Genomic DNA, 27,165 nt, shown 5'->3' with positions numbered 1-27,165 from the left:
TGGTTCGCGTCGTTGGCTGCACCGACTTTATCGTTTCGATTGGTTGGCGCGTTGTATCGGTATCACGATCCGAAGCTAATTTTTTTTTTTAAGGATACCTAGTCGTCTGTAGTTGAATTGACTGTTCTTATTTCTTAAACACATTGCAAACTGTAAGTTTGTCAAATTTTGTTTGTTTTATCTACGTACACAAATAATATAAGGACATTGTGTTTGAATTTTATATTTTGTGATACGCAAACAACACATTTTTTTATTCGTCGTTATTTCCGTACGTTTTACAATATACATAGTTTAGCTACAACATGTCGAGCAATAATAATAAATCTGCATTATTTGCGTGCTCTAAGTGTTTCAAACGGTACCCGTACGAAGATTTATCGTCTGGGCAACAGCTCTGTAAAGTACGTAGATTTAATGCAATTTTTAATCGCATATTAGCCATTCGGCGACCCATCAACGTTTACATATTATGCCATTGGTATGTATTTTAGGAATGTCGAGGATCATATCCTGTAGTCAAGTGTACTTATTGTCGGTCCGAATTCCAACAAACTGAGTAAGTCTATTGTGTGTAATTAGTATACCTATTGGCCACCAAGTATTTTATGTTTGTTTAAATTAATTATAATTAATTTTTATATTTTTTAGTAAATCAAACACAAGTACAATTTGTAAAAAGTGTGAACAATTTGTGACTCAATATGGTAGACCAACAGCATGTAGTTACTGCAACATTATAGCTGCATTCATTGGTCAAAAATGTCAACGGTGTGCAAATTCTGAACGCAAATATGGGCCACCTGTAACTTGTGATCAATGCAAACAAAATTGCGCATTTAATAGGAAAGATATGGACTGTGAAGTAAGTATTAAATGGTATCATATTAAAATGACTTTTCTTAGTTATTATTATTTTTTTTTTTTCAGTTGCTTGATGGAAAAGTATTATGCTGGTTATGTACTTTATCATTTAAACGAGCTTTAGCAAAAACAAAAAAAACTGACGCTGAAATGAAATCGTTAGTAAAAAAACGTGATGGGTAAGTATTTTAGTTAAAAACTTTTGACCAATGTTCAATGTATTAAAAAGTGTCAAATTCTATACAAATTATTAAATAATAATTTTCAGGTCAAAAAATAGGAAAACTAAACATCCCAATGTAATGAAAGTAATTGACGATAGTGGTCCAGATTTTGCTTTGCCTCCACCTTCAAAAATGCATCGAAATTCTCATAGGCATGTTGATGTAAATTCAGATAATGTAGTGGTTATTACTGACCTTAAAGAACAAATAGCCATGTTACAAAAACAATCTAATCAAAAGAGTTGTCAACTATTAAACAAAGAAAAATTTGTAAGAGATTAATATTTGTTTTGTGTTTATCCACTAGTAATTTACAATTTATTTGTTAGATTACTGAATTGAAGGCCAAACATTTTACAACAGAAAACGAATTGCGCACTAAAATGAATTCAGACAAAAAGGAGTATAGTAGAGAAGTAGAAATGTTACATAGTAAAATCAAATGTTTGCAAAAAGAGGTTGCTACTTTATCCAAAAGTGGTGGTAAACGTGGTGTACATCTTCGTAAAGAACAAGATAGTGGTAGTGGTACTGATAGTCCATCTGTAACATAAGTTTAGTATTCTATGTACTACCAAGTTTATATTATATTTGGTATGTACTTTGTGATTTATTTAGTGATATACAATTTTTTAAATATAATCGTTGTATAGGATAATAAATATATCTCATCTATACACTTCTAACCTATTTTCAACGTAACTGATTAGTTTATTATAAATTAATTAAATTTCAATTTTGTTTGAAAACATTTTCCTTTTACTCCTCTACATTTAATAATTGCTCATCTGAAATACTGTTAGTAAGTAGTTCTATATTATAAAAATTTACATATGTATTTGATTTTCACTACTTTTTTTTCACTATAATTATTTATCAAAGTTATTTTTTTTATATTATGAATGTTTTTTTTTAATTTTAAGTTATTCTAAAGATAAAAATTTAGAAATTTTAAAATTAACTACTTACCTGTGTTTTAAGCTGGGAACAATTTAATTAAACATTTTTTTTTTTTTTTATATGTATGTATAAATTTATTTGTGTATGTCTGTGGCCAAATGAACACAAAATAGATTTCCATAATCTTATGATTTTTAATTTATCCATTTGTGTAATTATTTTTTAATTAAATTGTTCTAGAACAATATCTATAATAATAAAAAAAAAAAATGTGATTTAAAAATACATATTTATATAGTTTTTATTATCTAAAATTGTGAATAGTATTTTTTCTGCATCTTTAAAATTTATTTTAGTAAATACAGGTATCCATTTAATTATTTTTTAAAGTATAATAATCATTATATATGCATCTATTTATTTAAAATAGATATTCACGTATTTATAGGAAAAGTGTAAATTCTGTTCCTATAAAAAAAAATTGTTCACTGTTAAGTCATAATTACTATTATACGAAAATTAACTTATAATGAAAAATAAAAGTTATACTATAATAAAAAACATTGTGCATTTTGCTACCCTTCTTGCAACCCTGCGTGATAAGAATAAAAATCAATATTTGTAATCTGTTGAGTTGTTCTCTTTACAACTAACTTATAGTCACTGCACTTAAACTGATTTTGATTCAGTTTCAAGAATAAATGTTTTTTAAAAAACTACAATAATTACCTAAATTGTTTTTAATTAATTTTATGAGCTTTTAACATTATGGCCTCTTTTGGTTTTGGTCTTAGCGAAATAATTAATATACCATCAGTTTTTAATGATAATAGCACCAATAATACATCATTTACTGAGCATGCAGGTAGGTTAAACAATGTATACAATTCTTCTCGAAGTTTGAGATTATTAAAATAATTGAGGATAAATTGATATAATAGATATTTATCCATTTATTGAATAAACTGTATAATGTAAAAAATGTGTACAATCTTTTTCTATGTAGTTTGGTGTATTGATTGGCGACCATCACAACATTGGATGTTTCAGATAGCTAATGTTCTATTCTTTGTATCATATTCAGTGCCAACTAGCTATTATGGTATATTGTTTATGCACTCAACATTAATTGCAGGTACAGTCTAAAATAAAATTAAGGTAATAAGGGTTTTATTTTATTCTATACACTATTTTAAATAATAAAAACATGAAAACTAAATTTAATGTTTTCTTGGTAATCAATTTGTCAACAAATAAAAAGTGGTTTTATCAATAGGTTCTTAATTTTGGTTTTAGGTTTTCTTATACTCATTACTTGGGCGTGGAGAGTAGTGTGTGCACCTGATTTGTTCACTTGGAATTTATGTTTTCTTTTTATTAATATTCTGCAACTTATTTATCTTATTTACCAAAGAAGACCAATTAATTTTAATCCAGAACTTGAACAAATTTATCGTAATATGTTTAAGCCTTTCAAGGTAAATTATCGTTTATAAATATACTGTATTCTATTTAAGAAGTAATCTTCACTTCCTTTATGAAAAATTATCATAAACAATATCGAATCCTCGGTATTTTAAGTAACCTTACTAATGCATGTACAAATCAGACTAGTTTTAGTTTACCACCCATTTTATTTTTAAATAGAATAGAGTATAATAGTATTGTGTACACACAAATATAAATGTAGTGCATTATTACTGATTTCACTAAATATATAGATTACTAGAATTCAATTCAAGAAATTGGTGAGTGAACAATTTGCTCAGATTGTTACATTACACATAGGTGAGGCTTATGCTATGCAAAATATTACAAAAACTGATCGACTAGGACTACTTTTGTCTGGAAAAGCAAATGTTCTCCAAGATCATCAACTTTTACATCCTATAGGACCATGTGAGTTTTTAGATTCTCCTGAATTTGAAAGTAGAGGCTCTTCTGAAGACAAATTTAAGGTAAATGTTATATATTTAAAAAAAAATTATGATTCTTTATTAATATTTACTTTTTTTTAGGTTTCTGTAATTGCTGCGACAACATGTCGATATATATACTGGCAAAGATCAGCATTAGAATATTTGTTTGTTAAAGAAACATACTTAGCCACTGTATTAGCTACTCTAATTGCAAAAGATATAACCATTAAACTTTATTCTATGAATAATAAAGTAGAACAATTAATGTTTTTACATAAAATTGCTAAATTAATGTTATTTTTCATTTTTTAGATTATGACAGATAAAGGATCTCATTTAGATATCAGGTTACCAAGTATTACTCCAGCTTTAGCGTCAAAAGAATGTAAGCCACCAATTGTGAAAACATTAAAAAAGCTAGCAGTGATCTCATCGCATTGTCCTAAATCACCTATACCAGCTGGTAAATGTATTTCATAAATTTTTAATTTGTGTTTTTGCATTCAGTTAAATTTATTTACTTACCTATACCTTGCTATTGTCTAGTTATAGAGCATTTATGACTGTTATCTTGAAGTAAAAAGTTAATTATTATTACCATGCATAAAATTAAATAATTGATTTTTTAATAACCAACTATAGTGGAAAAATACACTTTGTTGTATCATAAACAAATTGTCAGGACACTGAACAGTGGAAAACATTTGTACCAAAGTTTGTATTCTAAGACTTCAGTTGTACTGTACTGATAGTTGAAGTTATTCTTCAGATAATATAGTCATGGGCGTAGCATACCCTAATTAACAAGGGGGGGACTTAAGTCCTTGATTATTTTTATTAAACTATGCTAAAATTGAATGTATTGAATTACAACATTAATATTCATTTCAGTTATATATTTATATAAATAGTTAAAATGTACTTAGTCCATCAATAAATATGCAATGTATATTTATTGATTTATGACTGAGAAGTGAGTACTCTAGATTAAAAAAAACAAAACAATTTTAAAAATTTTATTTTATTATTACATTATATATTAATATTATTAATACAAATAAACGTAGGATTAATAAAATTGACCTAAGCTTTCAAATAAAAAACATTTTATTTTAATGTGCCTACTCTTATAACTCTTATGATAAGTGTAAGTCAATCCTATGTTAACTCGTACTGATTCGGCGATAACATTCTTTTCACTGCGCGGCGCTGCGCATCGTCTATTATGATAATCAGTGATGGCCACCACATTAAGATAAAAGTAATTTTAGCACGCCAAAATTATTTTAATACATTTTTTATTATTATCATGGATGCCTGATACCCGTAAGTTAGTAAGTTAGTGTAACAAAATATATAATTTTAATAATATAGTATAGGTATACTATTTTGCGTTAATTTAAAAGCTTAGATTATTAGACTTAAAAAGTGGACCAAATAAAACTAAGGGGAATGAACCACTAATTGTGGGGACTATAGCCCCCTTAGTCCCCCCATCCTACGCCCATGAGTATAGTTATAGTACCAATTTAAAGAAAATTTAGAATTTAAAATTTTTGAATAATTTTTTTAATTTTTTTTATTCTTTTGCATATTACATGGGGCCTTCAGGCTACAATATATAGACACTAGAAATTGAAACAAATTAACTATAAAAACACAAGTTTATAGTATCAATTTCAGAAATAATATTATGTAATTAGGCACTTAGATACGAGGTAACAATACTGACTGTAGCCTGTACCCTGTAGATAACTCATAAGAAATAGACAAATAATTGTGATATTAAAATAGTTTATTAAATTATAATTTTATAATATTTATTGTACATAATATAATGATGTTAATTTTTTGTTATGTTTTTGTTGAATAAGTGTGTGATAAATGTAAATATGTTTGATGGGTTTTAATATTAATTACATGTATGATAATTAATTTGAGTACCTCCGTGTATCTAACTATATACTCGTAAATTTAATAGATTATCTGTTTCTATAATAATAATTTTAAATAGCATATATGTTAATATAGTACAAAAAACAATTATGGAGGTACAAATTACATGTTAAATTAGTAAAATAGCTAATATGTACTTAATTATCATGATACTTATTTATGAATGCACATATGTATGTGGAATGTTTGATTGACGACAATTATAAGCAGAGTTGAATTTTAGGTAATAGGTATCCACTATCCTTATTAGCCAATAGGCACGAATAAAAATTTGACATATTTTTTTATAATATATTAATGGAATGTATTCAGCAAATGTGTTTGAATATTATTTTAATAAAAACATTATAATGCCCTACAATCCAAAATGATCTATTTATTGCAAATAATTTTGTTTTTCTAAAATAATATGTGTTATGTGCTTAAGCTATATGTATATATATACTATATATATATATCCATATTTAAACTATACTTAAATTTATTTTATAGTAAAAGTTATTCATATTAGGTTCTTATTATAGCTGGTGCAAGGTGTTAAAGCAACTTGGTTGGCTGCTTACTAGTGTGAAATACCTATCTAAAAGTAAAACAATATTTTATTAGTTGATCAGTATTTTTTAAATTGAAATTCTTAGTGTGTGAACCTAACATAAGTTGTTTTAATTTAACCTACCTATATTGATTCCTGCAAGTGTATGTGGTGTGTTTATTGAGTACATATTTTGCAATTTTAACAAATTGTAAACTTTTGTGTTACTTTGTGTTTTGCATGTATATATGTGTTTTGCACTCATCTATCCATATTTTTAATTTATACAATGTTTATGTTTTTACATATTGTGTTTTGAATTGTATAAGTATAGTAAATTGCTGATCAAACTGTTCAGGTTGGAGATGATTTTATCATCGACTGGTTCATTTTATAATTAATCATCATTATACATAATTTTATAGTGTCCCAATGAGGATTTAAATATTTATACATGAAATCTATGTAGGTATATACTTTTATAATATCAAAATAATTAAGTATATTTTAATCCATAGAATAAATCTATTCGGTGATTGTCTCATTACTATTGATATTTTCTACTTATGTCAAAAGAAAAATTAATAATATAAAAATATTTATAATTTATACAATATATTGAAAAGAATAATATCATTTAAAATCATCGTATGTCATATGTAAAGTTGGAAATATTAAAAATCTAAATTTATTACAATATTTAGTTAGATATCTATTAATTAGATCTAATTTATGTATTAATGTAAATATAAATACATTTTTTTAAATGTAATATCTTGTATTATAACACTAAAGGTATTTTCATTTTTCATTTTTATAAAATTATAGCCATTTTAAATTATTTTAATAATAAAAAAAAAAATTACAAGACTAATGATGTTCCATTAAATAAAGTAAAAATAGTAAATACAGTTTTTTTTAAAAATAATGGTTTTATAAAAACTTATTAAGTATCACTTAATAATATACTTATCATATTATTTTTAACACAATAGTTGATAAAATCACTAGTTAGTAGACAGTAAGTAAATAATAAATAATAATTAATTTTTATTTAAATACATTTAACTATTATTTATATAAAAAAAGTATTTTGTAATATTTATTACTTCATATATATTTTTAGTATGAACAAATTATTTGAACTGATATACCTATTTGGGTATTTTGATTAATACGAATAGAAATTGTTAGGCTTGGTTTTATTTATTTTTACTAGTGAAAATTACCAAGTGCGATACATTGATTATGGATAAATGCCAGACGACCAATGGAAAATTCAATCGAATGAACTTGGCCAATGAAATGGGTAACACGGGAGTGGAAAATTGGCTTGAAAAAACTTCAAAATATCATAGTTTGGAAATGGCAGATGACGAATAAATTTACAACTCTATTATTAGTTTTTACTTTATAATCAATTTATTTATTGTTAACATAAACAAATGTTTGCTTTAAAAATAAATTTTTATCATTTTTTAAATCTTTTATTTAGTTCTTGGAGTAGGTATATATGCATTGTTGATACACATTACACACCAATGTGCAATTTCTTTAAAAAACAATATCTGTATGTCTGTATTGTATAGTATCTATTATACAACAGTGCGTTGAAAAATCTTTAAATTTTAGGCGAAAAAAAAAATTAAGGATCTACTCATATAAAATATAGATTTGTATGTCCTATAAATAATTATTTTACAGTAAAAAATAAAATGATTATATTTTATATATAATTTTACATCTTTGATCTTTTGTATTTTTAAAATTAATTACATACCTATTTTAAACTTGAGATAATTGTCTCTAAAAACCTTTGGTGTATTAGGTATTGCATTAATATAGTTGTTTAAAGAACAAAAATAGTACTCATATATTACGTATTATTTATATTTATGTCAGTTATAATTCATAACTACTTTTGAATTCCGATAACTATTAATTACCGTCTACCACACCGCGATTGCTGATTACTCATCGAATTTTTATAACATTCATCTGTCAATGTCAACACATTTTATATAAAATATATTTTGTTTTTAGTACAATCGTACAAATAAATAATGATAACTTTTTATTTGGCATGCTCAAAGAAAAGTAAATAAATCATTGTCAATTCTTCAATTGGAAATAGTATACTCGTAATATAATACGTTTCTAAAATATAGTATTTGCCATTTGGAAAATCAAAATCATTAGATACCTATTTTCTAGACTCGCAGTCGCCCGTCTGTACCTAGTAGATTTAACGTGAAAAAATAATGAACATTATGCTGTAGGGGACTTATTTGGAAAATACTCTATGCCAGCCAACTTAATAACATTAAAACATTTCGAATTGTATGAGTATAAAGAAAATCGAGTAGTCTTTTGACTATTTGGATAAAAGGAAAACAATTATGATAAAAATATCATTAATACATTTTTTTTTATTAAGTAATAAAAAATACGTTTTGTTTAAAACTATATAATTAGTAGGAAAATGTTGTAGTTTCTATTTTTCTAATTAGTGATAACTTCCAATATTTATTTTTTTCAAATAGATATTTACAATAAAATTTCCAAATTAAAATGTTATCACTCGATTCACTCATAATAATGTTATTATTTAATTCATTTTTAATAGTTAGTAAATAGAATTAACTTTTTTAAACATGTTCTTATCTATAATATTTTATCTCGGAACACTATTTTTCATAAATAATTTGGAAGTTATTACTAATAGTAACGTAATACAGTTTTAATTCATTTTATATTATTTTTTGATACTTATTGATAAATAATACATACAAGTATATTATATTTTTTTGACTTTGTATTTTGACTTGCTCTTTTTAGGATCTTTTTTCCTAGAATTTTTATCTTAATAGGTCATACGGATAAGTCAGCAAGCATTTTGTGAATGGTGACACTAGAAACACCACTGCAGGTAAATGTTTTTCTAATGAGAGCAACAAGTTAATCAATTGTTTGGTAGGTACTCGTAGTTTTCGAAACAATAAGTTGTCCACGAATAGTCGCCACGCGTAGGTACCATTAGAAGAGTTCTTGTAATAATGACACACGCGTTCGTTTTTTATCGCGTATACGGATTATGTTGACGTTTAAAAACAATCTCAAAAAAATAATATGATACTTTCAAATATACAAACGTCCCTAATATAGTAATTAGATTTTATTTGTGATGTACATTAATGCAACTCAAATTAAATAACTAAAATCTTTCTTTTCAAGTAAATTAATAAAAAAACATTGATCTTTCTAATAGTTTTAACACAGAAAACACAGGATATCAATACTTGTCTACTTTAAATTTTAATGGATAAAGACCTTCCGATGATGTGGAAATTGGCAAAACTGAAAAGTTATTGTTATACTGTTTTACTTAAGACCGTATGACTACTGGCTATTGGCTAAAATGTTATATTTTAAAACGTAAATTTTAATGATATAAATTTGTGATAGGAATATAGAATAAAAAAAAAAATACTAAATTCTTAACTGTTTTGGACTATTACCAGGAAAAATAAACAGGTGGGTGCTAAATAAAATACAGCAGAAGGCAGTAAATGCAACCAGGATATTTTGAACGGGGGGGGGGGGGGTCCAAAACTTAAAATTATTTTAAAGTATAGCAAGCTAATTTAATTACTATTTTATTGTTTGATTTTTGTAAATATTGCTATTATAATGTAAAAGTGAATGATAATTAAATGTAAGAATAAAGGTATTTTGTCATACACTTTTATTATTTTAGAAAGATAGGACACGGTTCAAGGGCGGGAGGGGTACCCTTCCACCGTGGTTGCGTCACTGGCAGAAGAAATGCAGGATAATTATTTTATCGAAGAACACTCATTATTTCAATAACAATTAACGATATAAAACACGTTACTTACAATATAATAGCAAGCTAATATTATTTAAAAAAAAAAACCGAAAATATATTTTAATATAAATGAGGAAAATATAATTTTTCATGCAAAAATTATCAATGAACGTAAAATTTAATTATTTTTCAAAAAATATACACATTATTACTTATTATAATAAAACTAACAATCATTGGGTATAAAAGTATTCGAATTCAAAATAGAACATAAATACTAGTTAACATAAACGAAAAAAATTTAAAAACCAGAACACAAAACAATATAGATATCTAATAATACAATATAAATATGGAACCTAACTTTATGTTTACATTCAATTACACTGATTGTACTAGTATACAGTTTCGGATATAAAAGAATACGTAATTTGTCATAATTGAAAAATAATTATTAAAATTAAGTCCAGGAACACATGTTTGTTTGTATTACATTAATAATTGTAGGTAGATACATAAAATAATAACAATAATAATAATAATAAATGATAATTGGCAAATAATTAAAAAACAATTTTTAAAATTAGATATAAAAATGAAAATCACAATAATAATTAAAAATTGAAATATACGGGTATTTGCAATTTACAAGATATTCCAAAATATGTTAAAAAAACATTTTTCGATAACTATGTGTATATTGGAACAAAATATTTTAACTTCATCGATCTTTTCGTTTAATTTAATTTTAAGTTTGGATGCCAAATGTAAAAAAACTAGTCATTTCGTTATACATTCTATAATATTAGACTGTTTTTTCGATAATAGATCGTCATGTTTGACGATCGTATGAACGAGATTCAAAAATTCCCGCCCAACGATTTCGAACGATATCAGCCTCTATCTCGTATTGTATTATTAAACGTGATGTACCTAAACCGTTAAGTCACTCGCGTATACACATCAATACATACCGACAAACGTCATATTATAATAATAATACACAGCGCCCGGCTGAGTTGCGTGACGTCACCGTGAAGTCATCATCAGCCAGTGGGCCGTCTGTGGGGTGCGCGCGTCGGTACGGACCGGCAGGAAAATCGATGCGATCTGACGCGATATCGTAGGTAGGTACATGTACGATAAAAATACGACATGAACATGGACTGCAGTTACGTAGATGGGTAAAGTGCTATTATTACGGTATATTATGTAAGAAGAAAATCGGTAGAAACAATTTGGTTTAGCTGTAAAAAAATAAAGAGTAGTAAAAATCGATTAATAATTTTTATATTTTTAAGATGTTTTGGAGATGACGTTTAGGGGCGTGTAGTTGAGAAGGGTGTGATGACAACGTTTAAATCAGTTCATAATTAATATACTATCTAATACGATATGTATCGTGCTTATCCGCTGACAATACCGGTTAATTTTTTTTTGACAAAAAATGTCGTTTAATATTTATATCTTTTATATATTATTATACAAAGATGACGGTATTAAAATAGAGCCAAAAAGAAAATTGGGCAAAAGCGTGGAGCTTAAAAAATAACAGAACAACGGGAAATAGTCGTCAAAATAGGGGCGATCACCTTTTAGACAAGATAATACTCAATATTATGTAAATTTGATAAACATTTCCTAAAAAATGTTCTAATACAATATTCGATGTTGCGTTATTAAAATGTAATTTCATGACGTATTATAATATGTACATTGTGTATACCAATGTCTATCTTAATGTCTTGATAATATTTATTAAATTATTCAATGCTTCAAATATAGTAAATTTTCCAAATTTATTTTAAACCAATAATTAACATGCTTTTATAATCACTGTATACATTGAAAATGATTTTAATTGGAAAAGAATTCAAAGTTAATTACAAATAATATACATATATAGGAATTATGCATATAATACGGACTTAATCTATTTTATTTTAATTATTGATACTCAAAATTAATTAACTTTGTTTCCGAGTATATTTATCACATTTTATTCGGAATGTTTTCCTCGGACTTTATATCCGAAGTCTGTTGGTACAATTCTATATAGCCTGTAGCGTGCGTTGCATTGGGTGCCGCCTCACCCGCACGGCGGCCGAACCCGAAGCGCGCCACCGTATAATATTATCACACCGACGACGGCGACGACGACGACGACGACGACGACGACGACGTCGACGACGTTACGGGCGAGCAGTGTATGGTAGAGTACTGCACAGCAGTCACCGTCGCCGTTCGCGTTTCCAAAGTATATTTTGGATTCACCGCGCTCGCTCCCTCGGTGACGGAATTATTGAATCGTATCATCCAGCCGCGCATGTCGTCCAACACTAATTACCATCGCCGTATTATATGCGTATGTCTGTTTTTATCACCGACTCATGGTCGCGTACGATATGACAAAACACGATAGAGACCAACAACGACGACGTCGCTGCGACACCAAAGACTTCGCGGTCTTCATTTCGTCGACAATCAGTAAGTCACGTAATAGATTGATATTTGCGTATGGTACAAGCTGGATAAATAACAATGATATTAAATCGAACAATAATTATATGTTTTATACGTGCGAATCATTGATTTTTAAATGTTTGGTATATTACTATTATTATTTCAAAATCAATGGTGCGACTAATTATTTATTTATAGTACCAATAATGTATGTATCAGAATTGCATAACCAATGCGCCGTGTTACATTAAACGATATTATTTATTTATAGTCAAAATAAATAGCAATATAAAACAATGTGTTTTACAATTAAAATTATATTATCCATAAAGCCTAATCGTATATAATTATTCTGTTGTCAAAAATATGATTTGATAACAGAGCTCATTGATGTAAGTGCTATCGAATTTTATTCTTACCGTATCATTATGCACTGGAGTATAATTAATTATTTTGTTATTGCGTTGGCTTTAAAAAAACAGTCGCCCAAGACTTTGACCTTATTGTTATTGCTTTATTCAACTATACATTCGTGTATAGCCTCAATTCCGATACTGCAATTTGCGTGAGAATTCGTAATTGACTAAAGCAGGCACGCGCAGTTAAGAATTATTTAGAAAAGTGCTAACGAAGTGTACTTAAAAAATAAGTATATTAAACAGAATAAAATTCAATATATTGGTTGATAAGTTTTAATTTTAGTAAAATTACCTAAACCAGTATAGAAATGCTTCAGCATTTTTTTTTTTTTAATGAAAATTTTACTTATATTTTAGCAAAATGTATGCAATTTTTAATATTATTATGATCATTTGACAGTCTGTAGATTATTATTCAGAATATTGATTCAAACACATTTCAAAACGTTATTTATTATGAGGGAGAACAGAGGTTGTCCATCCATACTAAATCTATGGTATAGAATCTATACTATAGATTATTGAAAATGAAGCAGCAAGTATGTGGTAAAAAAAAAATGTTATTTACGTAATACCTGTATTTTAAATCAACTTATCGGTCGACATATTATATAGATAAATCCGAAATTACAAGTATTTGCTCATACCATTACTGCCATACTGACCTAACAGATATACATCATATAGTAGGTATGTATTTATATTATAACCGAAAGCAACCAATACCTAGCTTCACATTTTGTTTTTAATGACGACCTAAATAATAGCGTCGTAAAAAATCCGACCTTTTTAAAATGTCGACAAAACCTGAGAAAAATACTTCCCTTTTACGCGTGCTTATTTCATTATAATTACCTTGACCATAAAAATAATTGTGACTAATAAAAATGAAAAACTACATTATATGTATTAATATATTGTTATCGGTTTATCATGATGGATCGAAATTAATTCTACTGGTATGTTTTTAATGTATATAGTAAAACACTAACATTTAATAGGTAATTATTCAATACACCACACCCTGCAGTAGTAAAATTATTTACATTTTTTGAATTTGTTGCCTATTACGAAAATTTACAATATTTTCAAATGATATTTCAATTTTTAACACTTATTAAAAATTATTTATTATAATTTACAGTTATTTGATAGGCTTTTGTAATCATAATAAATTTGTTCAGTGTATAGTTTCAATTTACTAAATAGGTATCTACTATTTTTAGTTCTCTTAAATCTATTGAAATACAATATAATAATGTATATGCAGTAAACAATAATTACTCTTAATTATACTGGTTATTTTTATATTGAATTAACAATGATGTGTTTTATTTTTATGAAAATTAAAAATGTTATAACCATCAAGTTTTTTGTAGGTAATTCGATCAAATAGTTGATACATTAATTTTGTAATTCATAAATGAATAATATTGTAGACTTTAATTTCTTATCAAAAATTATATTTATATATTAGAATTTTATAAGCTAGAAATATAATTTTCAAATATTTTTCCTCTTTTCGTGTTCTTTTTCTTTTGATGTATGTATGATAAAATTATTGTTTTTGAGTAAAAAAAATTGTTTTTTTTTTAATAAAAAATTGCTTTTAAGTTTTTCTTACAATAATACATATATAAAAACATAATCACTGTTAAAATTTTGCAAGATTCGTTGAATGAAATAATTTTATACGTACACACATTTATTTAGTGTATTTCTATTTGTATAGATATAATCTTTTAAATTATGTTCTTTTAGCTGTTGAGGGCAATTAAACACTAGCAATTCATTTCTTTTAATTTTACTTATGTCCGCATTGCGGTGCAATCAAAATTAAGGGTTTATTACTGCAGTGGGATACACGGTACACGTTAAATTTACCTCAATAGCTAGATCAAATCTGAAAAATTCGCAAATAAAAGGAAAAACTTTAGAAAATTAGAATATTTAAATTTTTGACAAAATGTATTTTATTTTAATTTAAAAAAATAATAACCATGGTAGAAACATGAAATATTTACCTAATATTTAGAAGATAATACAAAATACGAAATAATTTTCAAAATCGTAATTGTCTTTAATTGGCATTTGACATTTTCTCTAAAATTTTTTTTTTAATTATAATATGTTTGAAAAAAATGTATCGAAATGCTAGAAAATATAATAAATATTTTTTCATAAGAGTTTCTTACAGTTACTAAAACATATTAAAAATACATATATACGGTAAAATTGTTTTTTATAAAATTATTTAAGGTAAAAATGTTGTAGGTATTAAGTATAATATATAAACGTGATACATTGAATATTGTAACAGAAAACAGTAACAAAACATAACACAAATAACACAGTAACAACTAACAGTGAATTGACAATGAAAAATTTTACTCGACAAAAATATTAAAAATATTTGCATGTGTTCATTAATTTATTATACGAGGTGTGGCTACTTTTGGTCAGGAGTCAGGTTTTTTGGCACCAACTTCGCACAGACTTTTGTCATGTGTAATTCCTCATGTAAAATTTTTCTAACCGTTTCTTTATCGGCGTTTACAGCCTTGGCAATCATCCGGATGCTCATTCGACGATCTGCACGCACAATTTGGTTGATTTTGGTCACTGTTTCCGGAGTTGAAACAGTGACAGGGCGACCTGGGCGCTCGTCATCTTCAGTGCTCTCTCGGCCCTCACTGAAGCGCTTATACCACTCAAAAACACGTGCACGAGATAGAGAATTGTCTCCATAGGCCTCTTGCAATAATTTATAGCACTCGGTCGGAGTTTTTTTCAATTTAACGAGAAATTTGAGATTGATACGTTGCTCCTGTTTTTTGTCACACATGGTTTTCGGCACGAGAATAAAACACGTTCGTTTCAAACCACTACTGCACAAATACTATAATAGTGACGAAAACGTGTTTTGGTACATGCATAGATAAGATATCTAGATACCCAACGCATTACTCGTTTTTTCCCTACCCATCTAGGGCGCCCTCTAGGCGAGTAGTCTCGTTATTTAATAGCCACACCTCGTAGTAGTTTATCGTAATAATATTAAATTTTACATAGTACTTTGAAATTATTATTATAATAACGATGCGTGTTATATCCTACCAAATGACTTTGTTTAAACAATATAATTCTGCAGTTTGAATGTAAAATTTGTATATAAATACATCTATTTAACGCGAGGTACCCATGTATAGTAATAACTATCCGAAAACGGTTTTATCATTATTTTGGAAAATAATTATAATTAAAATACATTTGTTTTATATTATGACAAATGTACATTAATTTTATTAGAACAAGCAATACATCTGTAGTATTTATTAATAACGCAGTGTATATCATACATATATGAACATCTACTCCCTAGATTAATAAATTGTTGTACCTCATTTATTTTATCTCTTATAATCTCTTCATAGTACGACCTGCGATCTTTTTTAAGACGCTGTATAATATGATGTAAAATAAACGGTTAAAAAGTTCACCTGTGCGTTTCGAATGAATTAGTAAAAATCTATTATAGCTAAATATATCAGGTGTGGGCTTTACATTGCAACATTTGTGCGTAAACCCTATCTGATTTTATTATGTACTACTAAGACGACGAAATCTTACTGTACATAACGAATTTTTAAATAGAACGTTTTCTCTCTCTAGAAATCGCGACAGACACGCCCGCAGCGGTGTGCGCGGGGGCTGCAATGCTGCAGCAGGCCGTACCGGAAGAACAGCGGATTATACTGTTATAAGATGTCGTACAGGCACAAGCGCGCTACACGATTCGGCGACAACGTACAACAATACACACGGTGTACTGCAGCAGCTACGTCACGGGGCTTTGAGTGAGTGCCGCCGCGGCTGTAGCGATAAGACGTCCGGTCGGCCACCCGGTGATGGGGCATCACAATCACAATATCACCGTCGAGTCGGCAACCAGCGCGTACGCACCACCACCGCCACCACCACCACCGCCTGCAGCACAGCCTCGTTCGTCACCGGCCATCGCAACTCACCTGCGGGACGTGATCGGCGCCACCGCTGTGGCCGGCTGCAACCTGCGGCACAACGCCAACGCCAACAGTAGCGGCGGCATCGGCGTCCGCGGCGCCGGCAATTGCACGGGCGCAACCGGTGCGGTGACAGCCGCGATGCAGAACGGTACGGCCGCGCCGGACCGGTCGGCCAGCGACTATTATTACTATTACGCGTACGACAACGCCACCGAGACGGCGCTGTTCTTCCCGCTCAACGGCTCAGCGGCCGGCGGACCGGCGGCACCGTTCCAGAAATCCAACTGCCAGTGGATACCCGCCCAGCAGAGCCTGTTCCAGTTCTCCAACATATGTTTCCTGACCGCTTTCATCGTTCCTAGGAGTTACAAGCTCAGCGTGTTGTCACTGAGGTAATTATATCCGCGTGTCACTCGTGTGTACCTATCGGCTTCTTACTGTATATATACCCGATAATCCCAAAAGTCCTGCAGTATCGAGTCCCAATAACCGTCCGACAGTATAGAATGTCAATTGCGATATTGAAATCAGATAATTATTCTTTTTAAATCATCATTTTTTTTAGTCATACAATATCATTCTTGTCAAGATAATTTTATCATTCTCAATTATCAACAATTATTGGTATTTCATTTTAATTTTTCTCAATTTTAATTTATATATTTTTTTTAATTATTACGCCATCAAATAAGATTTTTTTTTTAATGAATTTGGAAAAATTGAAATTAAATGCGTTGTTTTCTACAGAGATAAACTTAAAGCAGTTAAAGCTGAGATAAGGTGTACTCGTATATTACTATTATACATAATATTATTCTATTATCGGTTATCACTTATTGTATATTATCCGATATTCTGATCATTGTCGTACCTATACTATTTTGATAATAAATTAATACGATGATCGATTTAGGCGTGCCTGGATATTTTTTATTATGCGAAATACGTAAGTTGTTCATAATATATAGGAAACATTATTGCAATCTTTTTCTTTCACACAAATAATCAAGACTAAATAAATTTCGATTGATGAACAATAAATAGACGCATAACATTGCACTATTTTAACGCAACGAACTGTGATATATTAGAAGATGAATTCTTATTTGCTTCACGTGTTATATTCTAGTTTTTTTTTAGACTTTTTACATTATTGACGGTATCATATGTTTAATTGAAATGTTACAAGCAGATTTCAGATAATCAAACCTCACATTTTATACTGAGTTCTGCATAAACATTTATTTTAGACACAGTAGATACTATCAGTAATACATTTTAATAATCTTAAAAACCATTACTATATGTATGTAAACGCGGATATCGTCACAAATTTTTCATACTTGGAATTTAAATGAGTATTATATTTATACATTACTTGCAGATGCAATTTTCAAAGAATGTACCATTTTTTACTATATATAATTACTATAATTATATCTAGGAAAACTGTTAAAAGCTCCAAAGTATTTTACTTCAATAGTTGGAACTTGGAACTATACAGTTTTTAAACCATTGATGAAAATAATATTGTTGTTTAATAAGTAAGTCGTATTTTATATATCCAGGGAATTTTATGTTTCTAAAAGTTATAAAATCTAATTTTCCTATTATTGATGAAAGTTTCGTAAATTGTTTATAGAATCAGATATGCATTATAGCTGTCATTAATCATAATTTATGTTTACATATTTTGTTGGTTATTTACATTTTAGTTGCCACTTTGTGAGAAATTACAGCATTATAGGTTACATTCTCACTACATTAGTTAATAAATTAATGTAACAATCCTTTATAGTAATTTGTAAAAACAAGAAGTTTTGATGGTTACCATTTTAGTTTTTACGATAATCAAAAAATAAGTTAAATAATGTTGTATACCTACTAATTGAATTGAAAGAATAGATCTATTTTCCTTCTTATTTAAATATGTACCTAGTGATAAATAGTATTATATATGTAACACGTTATAAAGATGTTTTAAGTATTTGAAAAACTAAACGATTCATTACATATTTAATATGTAATCATACTATTTATAGTTTTATACATATACGCCAATTTTTAAGAAAATAAAATAATATACGTAATTATTATAATAGGTATTTTATATTGCTTACATAATATCGTCAACTAAAATCAAAGATTAACTATTGCATGTATATTAAAATCCATTAAAATGCTTATTGCATATTAGTATATTGTTAATCTCACTGATGTCGTCGTTGAGAAATAATGTCAACTAAATTGCTAAATGCTTAACACATGTAAAACACGAGACAAATAAATAAAAATAAATTTTAAAAGTTAAAAAAATGTTTACTCCATGTATGTGTCGAGCAGGGCACTCCTGTTTTTAGGGTTTTTGATCTCGGGTCTTTGGGCATCCACGGACGTGTGCGCGGCGGATGCCTTACTCTGGTACGGACTACTGGCCTTGATCAACGGTGTGCACACGCTTAAACTGTGTAAAAAGCTCATGCCACCTGCGCTATCAGTAGAATTAATGGAATTGTATTTGCGGGTGTTCAAGCCGCTCAAAGTCAGTCAAAAACATTTCCGGGAGTTAACGCGAGAGGCGGCTATTGAGGAATTGTCGCCAGGCGAGTGTTACGCAGTCGAGGCGGTGACAGCCTGTGACCAACGGCTGTCTATTCTACTCAGAGGCAGGTAGGTAACAAATATAATCCTCCTGGGACTGGAATCATAATTATTTTATAAGCTTAGTTAGATTTATCAAAATAAATAAAATTGCGCTTTCAATCATTCAAAACAAAATATAAAGTATTTCTAAATTGGAAAAATGTATAATTTAAATACAACTTAGTAGTTAATAGTTAATACACGTCTTTTTTTACAATTAATACATAATTTATGCAATGATATACACGTTTCATTTACATAATATGCACTAAGTACCCTAAACATATATTTTTTGTTTTCAGTGAAGTTGAGTTCAAACACGCTATTTAATGAATTATTAATCATCACTTGTACTTAATATGAACTTAAGTAGTAAACGTTCCGTTAATATAATAAATATCACATTATTAATCATATATATTTATTATACACACATATACGTATATATATATATATATTGTATAAAATAAAAACAACCTAGGAATAAAAAGGAATTATACATAAGTTATTAGAATAATGGAATTAACCTTTCTATATAGGTAGGTACACAACGTTGAAATTGGTTTTATATGTTTAGGTGTAGTGTTACTTGTGAAGGTACACAGTTGCACAATATCAGTTCGTATCAATTTATCGATTCACCTGAATGGATGGCTTCAGCTCTAATGCACGGAGAAACTATGTTTCAAGTATGTTTATTATAATATAATATTAATAAATTGTAAATTGGTTGTACATGTTTATTTTAATCTATATCAATTTTTAGGTAACAATAACGGCTGCTGAAGATTGTGTTTACTTGTGTTGGCAACTTTCAAAGCTCAATCGAATATTTAAACACCGAACCCAATTGCACGCTGTACTTACTAGCATCATAGGTAAGTCTAAACTATTATTTATATATATTTAAAAATAATACCGATCTATTTCTCTAAGTTATTTTCAATACTAATATGGGTAACTGCCTAATTAAATTGAATTGCACTATGTGTTAAGATGTTTTAATTTTTAGTGTAGAACTATAGAATTGTTGCAAAAGTCTCATAAATATGTATACGTATAAAAATTACATTTTAAATTTGTAGTATTAGTATAATTAGTAATTAAATTAAACAGTTTTAAGAGTTTTCAAAAATAGATACCTATAGGTACATAATTTGATAAACCATGTTCTTATATATATTTTATGGAGACTAGGTTTCAACCCAACACGTCGAGCAGAAAAACCATAAAAATTGACTTGTTGGTTTTTAATTAATAAAGTAAATAACGAATTTTTGGGTATTTTAGGCAAAGACATAACGCACAAAATGTACTCGTTGAACGAGCAGCTTGGTCAAGCAAAAAGTTTCGATGACCAGACGCGTGCTGCGCGTAACGATCATTGGCGACAAGCGATTTACAGGAGCGTTAGCTACGACGCCGTCAACACGGGAACCAAAGGAACGGTCAGATCGAATGCTTGGAAACGATATAGAGACCGAAAGGCGTCGTTGTTCGCGGATCCCGGAGAAAGTGGGTGTATTATATTATATATTTAATTAGGTATTATTTTTTATATTCGAAATTTTCTGTTAAATAAATTAGGCATCACTTACAATAGTATATGTCATGTAATATAGATATCAGCTGAGTTGGCGCCTGGCATATATAAATTAAAGGAAAATTGTCACCATATATCTATTAGATCTGGTATATTTATATAGCAATTAATGTTCCTTTGTTTGTCCTCTATATATTTTCAAAAACTACTGAACCGTTTTCAATAAAATTTATATCAATAGATTTCCCGAGACTCGAAGGATGTTTATAGTTTATTTTTCAACCCCTATAATATGTTGCTTTAACACATAAATTTAGTTTTGGCTCATGAATAATTTAATATTTTTTTGTTTATTTTAATATTTATCATATGGTTATAGATTATAGTATTTTGATAATTAGTGGAAATATAAAATATCAGACTTTTTATGAAAATATTTAAACAAAAATAAATCTTAAAATCAAATACTTACTTATGAACACAAAATTACAATGATTACTTTTAAGATTTACTTTCATATAATTTTGAACATATTTTCGATGTAAATTCATTAAGATGAATTACCAATCTTAATGGTATTGGTCATTGGATATACGCTGGTTTTTAACTATTAGTTGAATCCATCTCCAGTTTTTTTATGTTAACAACAAAAATATGTTCAGAAATTTAAGAAACAGAAAATTGTAAAATTGATCATTGTATTAGGTACCAAAAAATACTGCACCTCCGTCAGCTACTTCTCAAAAAAACATTTCCATCTAAAAACTTCTCGATCCTATTAAAAAATTAAAAAAGTAATAATCAATGTCCCAAAAATCCGGACTATTATTGTTAAAGTAGACGACAAAATTCCATTTAATGGAAGGTCTTGAAAAAGCGAGGCATGAATGTGAGGTGACTTTCCTAAGAACTTTCCATTTCAATTAAATGGGATATTTTTACTCACTTCATCTTTTATACGCAGTCCAGGCGTTGCATCTAGGATCCAGCATATTTTTAGTCAGTCTTAGCTTATAAATGGAAATATATTATATAATTTGGGGTTTTAAAGGCGCGATAACCGTTACATTAAAACATAACGACCTGTGTATTTTGTAAACCTCGAGATTAACTGAAATAGTACGCACAGTAGGTACAAATGCTATACGTTTTTGTAGGTCCGGTGCATGGTCCGCGGAGGTGTTGGATACCGGTGTTGACCACGCAGCTTTCGGACAGCACCACGGCGTACGCCAGTATGGACGGGCAATCGTCTTCGGCGGACGAGGAACGCGAACCGATGCTCCCTAGGGACCACCAGCCGGGCGACATACCGCTGTATCGGTTGGACGGGCAGCACCAGTCGGCCGCCGCGTTGGCGTTGATACCGACGATTGTGGCAGAGGCGGTCGGCCTGGAGCTCAGCGTGGACACTGCCCTGCAACGACCACGGCGGCCCGGCTCGTTGCGGCGGCACAGCAGCAACACGATCAACAGGGAAGTGATATTCGACGAGACAGTACTCTAAACGGCGTACACACATTTTTGTCATTTTAGGGCTCGGGGATTATTGCGTTATTGCATTTGAGTGATTTTTCTCTGTCTGTCCATTTTACTGATAATTAATAGTTACACGTTTGTTTTACGGCAATAAGAATTAATTCGTGATTTTTTAATAAGCAATTTTTTGGATTTATTATTATGGTTATACCTAAACATTGCAATTTATCACACATTTTTCTGGCATATATTTTTGAATTTATTAATTGTGATAAAAAATAAAATCTAAAAACACGGGTAGTTAACCTTAATCTAATAGTATTATTATTATTAGTGATACCTATTATGATAGATTTTCATAACATGAATTTATTTATTCAAATGCAAATATGTGTCTTACTCTTTTTTCGTGGAGAAGCTTTAGTTTTTTTAGAATGGGTACAAAATAACCTCAATAATCAAAACTGGTAAGTTAGTCATTCTTTTCAACTATGTACTTTTATATAAGTATATCACCACTAATAAAGTTAGATAAGATATAAGTTGGTTTCTAAAATTTCCCAGATGTCTATCTTAGTTATATGTATTTTTTTTTTTGTTTCTTTTAAAATAGATATAAATTTGATTCATTAAACTGAATAAACGGCAGTAGCAATAAATTTTGTTTGGCAGCATTGTATCGTCACCAATTAACTAACTCCATTAACTAAAAACTACTAAAATAGAATAAATATTATTTAACTTACTATTATCATATTTATTATAACAAATATAATACGATAAGAAATATAACTATTTTCACAAAATACTATCAACTATAACAAATTATAAATTATAAATTATGAATAATTAACTATCAGCTCTTAACAGTTACCTATGGTATGGGACATTTGGATTTTTACCGTGAATACAAAAATAACTATCAAGCATTCTAGCTAATTACTCTTTGACAATAATTAATGGAAAGACACAGCGCATTCAAAACTCTTCGAAGATTAACTATCATTATATTTCAAAACAACTGTTATAATTTTTGATTTTTTCTTGTTTCCAACGCAAAATAATTTATTTTATTTTTCCGTATTATTCATTTATAATAAAAACTACTGCCAGTTTCGTTTTGAGAAAGTATCATTATAATGAAAAAAAACCTGTGATGCCTTATTGCCTTGATGGCAAAAACATAAATACAAATAAACAAAATATTCAATTGTCATTTTTTCTACAAAAATATCCCCAAATTAAAAGTCATATATTATTATAACTTCCCGAGCCTTATAAATTACACATTTACATTACATTAATTTGACGGTTGCTGTTTTTAATAATATTAATGTAATTTTACTAAATGCATGTAGATAATTATTTATTGTTCTCGTAAGCCTAAGAATATTGTTACCTGTCTTAAGTAACTTAACTGCAGATTCTAAAGTTAAGATATGCTATATAATATAAAGTATATAGTTACTATAATACTGTTGACACCAGTTACTGCTATTACATTAATAAATAATAATGAATACATAACATATAATATCACGATATTATTTTTATTATTGACGAGTAGAAAGAAGTAATGTAACTTGTAAAATAGGTAATGATTAAAACGAAAAAAGTAATTAATTTATTAATTATGATGGTGCAATTTAATAAGTACGCCCAATTGAAAACATACTTATTTTTTTTTTTTATAATCTACAACTTTTTATACTGTGATGTAGCCAATGGTTTTTATTTTCGTAATTCTGAAATTCAGAACAAATTATGTTCCTAAATAATTATTTAACTTGTACAAAGTTAAGAAAATGAATGATATTTTCAAATCAAATACCTGCAATTGGTTATATTTTTTATTTTACCAAATGCCTGGCTATCGCGCAATTTTCAAACGAATGTAAAGTCTTACTAAATGTCAACGAATTACTTATGAGATTTACAACTGATAATGATTCAACTATAATAAGAATTTTGATATTTAGACTAATTAAGTAAAAATAATAATAATTGTAAGATAATGGTAAAATATTGTGCACAGTGCACACTAATCCAAATCAATACATTATAAGATTAAAAATAATAATCACTTACAATAAATTATTGCATTTTGTATGTAAATAGAAACAATAGAAACAATAGACTTACCTTTTCTTATTTTTTATTGATACCATGCATACAAAGCTGATCAGTTAAATGCAAGACAATCGCAACAAATGGACTTCCCCCCTATTTACAAGTTGTTGGCGATAATATTTTATTTTTAAATTTAATATTTAATGTTTTTACAAACTGTGTTTTACTTAAAATTAAATATTTTGATGACTAATCCATAAACTACTAGCGCCAAGCGCTTATAAATTATATTTCAATGTTTTTGATAATATTTAGATATAAAACAAAAATTACCGGTGTCACTTAATTATTGTTAATTAATTTAACAAACAACTTTTTGATAAGTTATGTATTATTTTAACTTGTGTGATTACCAGACACCAGTTAAATCAAATATATTTAATTAACATTTTAAATCAATCATTTTGTTAAGTTTTTTAGATTTTCAATTATTGGTATATTGTATAATTGAAGTAAAATGCCTTGTATAATATATAATACACAAATTATTATCTGCTATAAAAATAAAAATAATATTTCATATAAAATGCTTTTTAGTTAAATATTAAATAGTATACACAATATTTATTATTTTGTAAGTATATATTATTAAAATAGTTTGAGTAGTCATGTATTATTATAATATATTATGTTGCTCTGTGTTTAATTATAAATATTAGAATTTAAAAATACTATTAGGAAATATGTTTTAATGATATTTTATAGTGTGTTATTATATTGAGGCTCATCTTTCTATACATATAAACATTATTCTATATTGCTACACAACTTTTAGGCAATCATGAGACTATTGATAAGCACAGATTTCAATTAGAGAGAAATAATAACAGTGAAATGATAATGTTGTATTAATTCTGCTCACGAGCAAAAAGCTTGATCGTTTAGTAATTTTTAAATGTATAAAGATGAACAAAAATTTGGACATTTTATCGCTATTAAATACTAAAGATTACAAATATATGTGTGTGTGTGTGTGTGCATTTTGAAATATTTTGAAATTATGATATTGGATTACAATTAATAACAAATTATTAAATTTTTATTAATGTGATTATTTTTAAAAAAAAAAACAGCTTTTTATAAACAAAATGTTTTGTATACATTATTTTCATAGAATTGATGAAAAATAGAAAAATTTAATGTGTTTTAATCGTTGAATGTTATTATTAGAGTTAATAAAATTATATTGATAAAAACAAAAATCAAATATTTTTAAAATGTTATTGTTATTGTGTTATTCTATACCCTAATTTTTATAATTGTTTATAATTATGTACAAGATAGATAATACATAAAATATTTACAACCTTGTATAATGGGTATTGCATTTTTGAATGATGTAGATTCTAGATCAATTGACATATCAGCTATTTTACTAACTACAGTTGAAATTTGAAGACCGTGAGTATACAAGAGGCTTAGGAGTGGTACCATTATCTAGTCATAATGAACTACCTACCTAGAGGAAAACCATCCTCTTAGGAAAGCTATGTTCTGAAAATTATATTTCTATGTTTATTATATCTTTAATAGATTTTGATGGGAATATTAAACTAGCCATTGAATATACATATTGTAAACAAGTCACATGACATTTGAATCGCCTATCTGAGAAACGACGCAAGTCACAAAATATTGAAATACACGTAGAATGTGTTATCAATAAATGGATTCATTTTGTGAGAACATTAAAAAAAAATATAATATTAGTTTAAGATGGCGGAACCATATAATAATCAATATAATTTGTTTATTGCTTTAATCTATTACTCCTTTTTGTCCTATCCTTAAAGAAAAGTTAAAATAATATTATTTTATAAGCATAGTTGGGGTTGACTATGCGTATTTGAGAATAAAAATGAATCCAGTTTGAATCTATAGTAATTTAATCGTGTATTAATACCACAGAGAATCGTGTATTGTAGAACTACGCAAGTCCAGAAACTACATGCACCTTCTTTTCTCAGACCAAAACATAGTCTTATTTTTTAAATTGTGTTTCTTGACTCTGTCCATTAGCCTCCGAGTTCATCCAACATATATAACTTTTACCAAAAAGTTTTTTTTTTATTATTTTCTTCAAATTACTTTTTATTAACATACATTGTTTCTCAATAGGTTGGCTCATTTATAATTTAATATAAATAAATAAATTATTGCATAATTTTTGTATGTTAAGTCTAAACTAATAAAGGGAAGGAATTATTAATCACAAATAAAATTAATTGAAAATAATTTT

General features: G+C 28.0%; 4 protein-coding genes across 5 annotated transcripts; 3 read left to right on the top strand and 1 right to left on the bottom strand.

The window, feature by feature from the left end:
• Positions 1–94: 94 nt before the first annotated feature.
• On the top strand, positions 95–1,957 carry LOC113555147 (protein FAM76A). The gene is made up of 6 exons (XM_026959487.1): positions 95–404; positions 495–559; positions 652–865; positions 931–1,043; positions 1,133–1,358; positions 1,418–1,957. The coding sequence occupies exons 1-6, from the start codon at positions 306–308 to the stop codon at positions 1,640–1,642; spliced, it is 942 nt and encodes a 313-aa protein (XP_026815288.1). The 5' UTR covers positions 95–305; the 3' UTR covers positions 1,643–1,957.
• A 556-nt stretch (positions 1,958–2,513) lies between these two features.
• LOC113551737 (popeye domain-containing protein 3-like) lies at positions 2,514–7,878 on the top strand. Of its 2 annotated transcripts, none has more exons than XM_026954171.1 (7): positions 2,514–2,853; positions 2,995–3,123; positions 3,285–3,466; positions 3,710–3,946; positions 4,007–4,159; positions 4,220–4,370; positions 7,615–7,878. In XM_026954171.1, exons 1-7 carry the CDS (start codon positions 2,757–2,759, stop codon positions 7,776–7,778), a joined length of 1,113 nt encoding a protein of 370 aa, XP_026809972.1. In that variant the 5' UTR covers positions 2,514–2,756; the 3' UTR covers positions 7,779–7,878. The 2 variants fall into 2 exon arrangements, with proteins under 2 accessions (XP_026809972.1, XP_026809973.1); XM_026954172.1 differs by lacking the exon at positions 7,615–7,878 and adding an exon at positions 6,388–6,872.
• Positions 7,879–12,447: 4,569 nt separating this feature from the next.
• Positions 12,448–25,196, top strand: LOC113554434. Its single transcript, XM_026958282.1, has 7 exons — positions 12,448–12,711; positions 16,779–17,523; positions 19,475–19,801; positions 20,352–20,463; positions 20,541–20,652; positions 21,065–21,289; positions 22,475–25,196. Exons 2-7 carry the CDS (start codon positions 17,015–17,017, stop codon positions 22,822–22,824), a joined length of 1,635 nt encoding a protein of 544 aa, XP_026814083.1. The 5' UTR covers positions 12,448–12,711; positions 16,779–17,014; the 3' UTR covers positions 22,825–25,196.
• On the bottom strand, positions 15,473–15,982 carry LOC113554435 (protein GVQW3-like). Its single transcript, XM_026958283.1, has one exon. The coding sequence runs from the start codon at positions 15,949–15,951 to the stop codon at positions 15,556–15,558; it is 396 nt and encodes a 131-aa protein (XP_026814084.1). The 5' UTR covers positions 15,952–15,982; the 3' UTR covers positions 15,473–15,555.
• Positions 25,197–27,165: the final 1,969 nt, after the last annotated feature.

This window comes from Rhopalosiphum maidis, chromosome 2 (assembly GCF_003676215.2).
Source record: "Rhopalosiphum maidis isolate BTI-1 chromosome 2, ASM367621v3, whole genome shotgun sequence".
Lineage (NCBI taxonomy): Eukaryota > Metazoa > Arthropoda > Insecta > Hemiptera > Aphididae > Rhopalosiphum > Rhopalosiphum maidis.
This window is presented reverse-complemented; position numbering and strand designations above follow the sequence as displayed.

Bases quoted from the DNA above. Each gene is read 5' to 3' on its own strand.
- LOC113555147 (XM_026959487.1), top strand. From the start codon at position 306: ATGTCGAGCAATAATAATAAATCTGCATTATTTGCGTGCTCTAAGTGT. The intron at 405-494 runs GTACGTAGATTT...TATGTATTTTAG, and splicing joins CTGGGCAACAGCTCTGTAAA to GAATGTCGAGGATCATATCC. The intron at 1,359-1,417 runs GTAAGAGATTAA...TTTATTTGTTAG, and splicing joins TATTAAACAAAGAAAAATTT to ATTACTGAATTGAAGGCCAA.
- LOC113551737 (XM_026954171.1), top strand. From the start codon at position 2,757: ATGGCCTCTTTTGGTTTTGGTCTTAGCGAAATAATTAATATACCATCA. The intron at 3,947-4,006 runs GTAAATGTTATA...ACTTTTTTTTAG, and splicing joins CTTCTGAAGACAAATTTAAG to GTTTCTGTAATTGCTGCGAC. The intron at 4,371-7,614 runs GTAAATGTATTT...TATTTTTACTAG, and splicing joins TAAATCACCTATACCAGCTG to TGAAAATTACCAAGTGCGAT.
- LOC113554435 (XM_026958283.1), bottom strand. From the start codon at position 15,951: ATGTGTGACAAAAAACAGGAGCAACGTATCAATCTCAAATTTCTCGTT.
- LOC113554434 (XM_026958282.1), top strand. From the start codon at position 17,015: ATGGGGCATCACAATCACAATATCACCGTCGAGTCGGCAACCAGCGCG. The intron at 17,524-19,474 runs GTAATTATATCC...TGTGTCGAGCAG, and splicing joins CTCAGCGTGTTGTCACTGAG to GGCACTCCTGTTTTTAGGGT. The intron at 21,290-22,474 runs GTGGGTGTATTA...ACGTTTTTGTAG, and splicing joins GTTCGCGGATCCCGGAGAAA to GTCCGGTGCATGGTCCGCGG.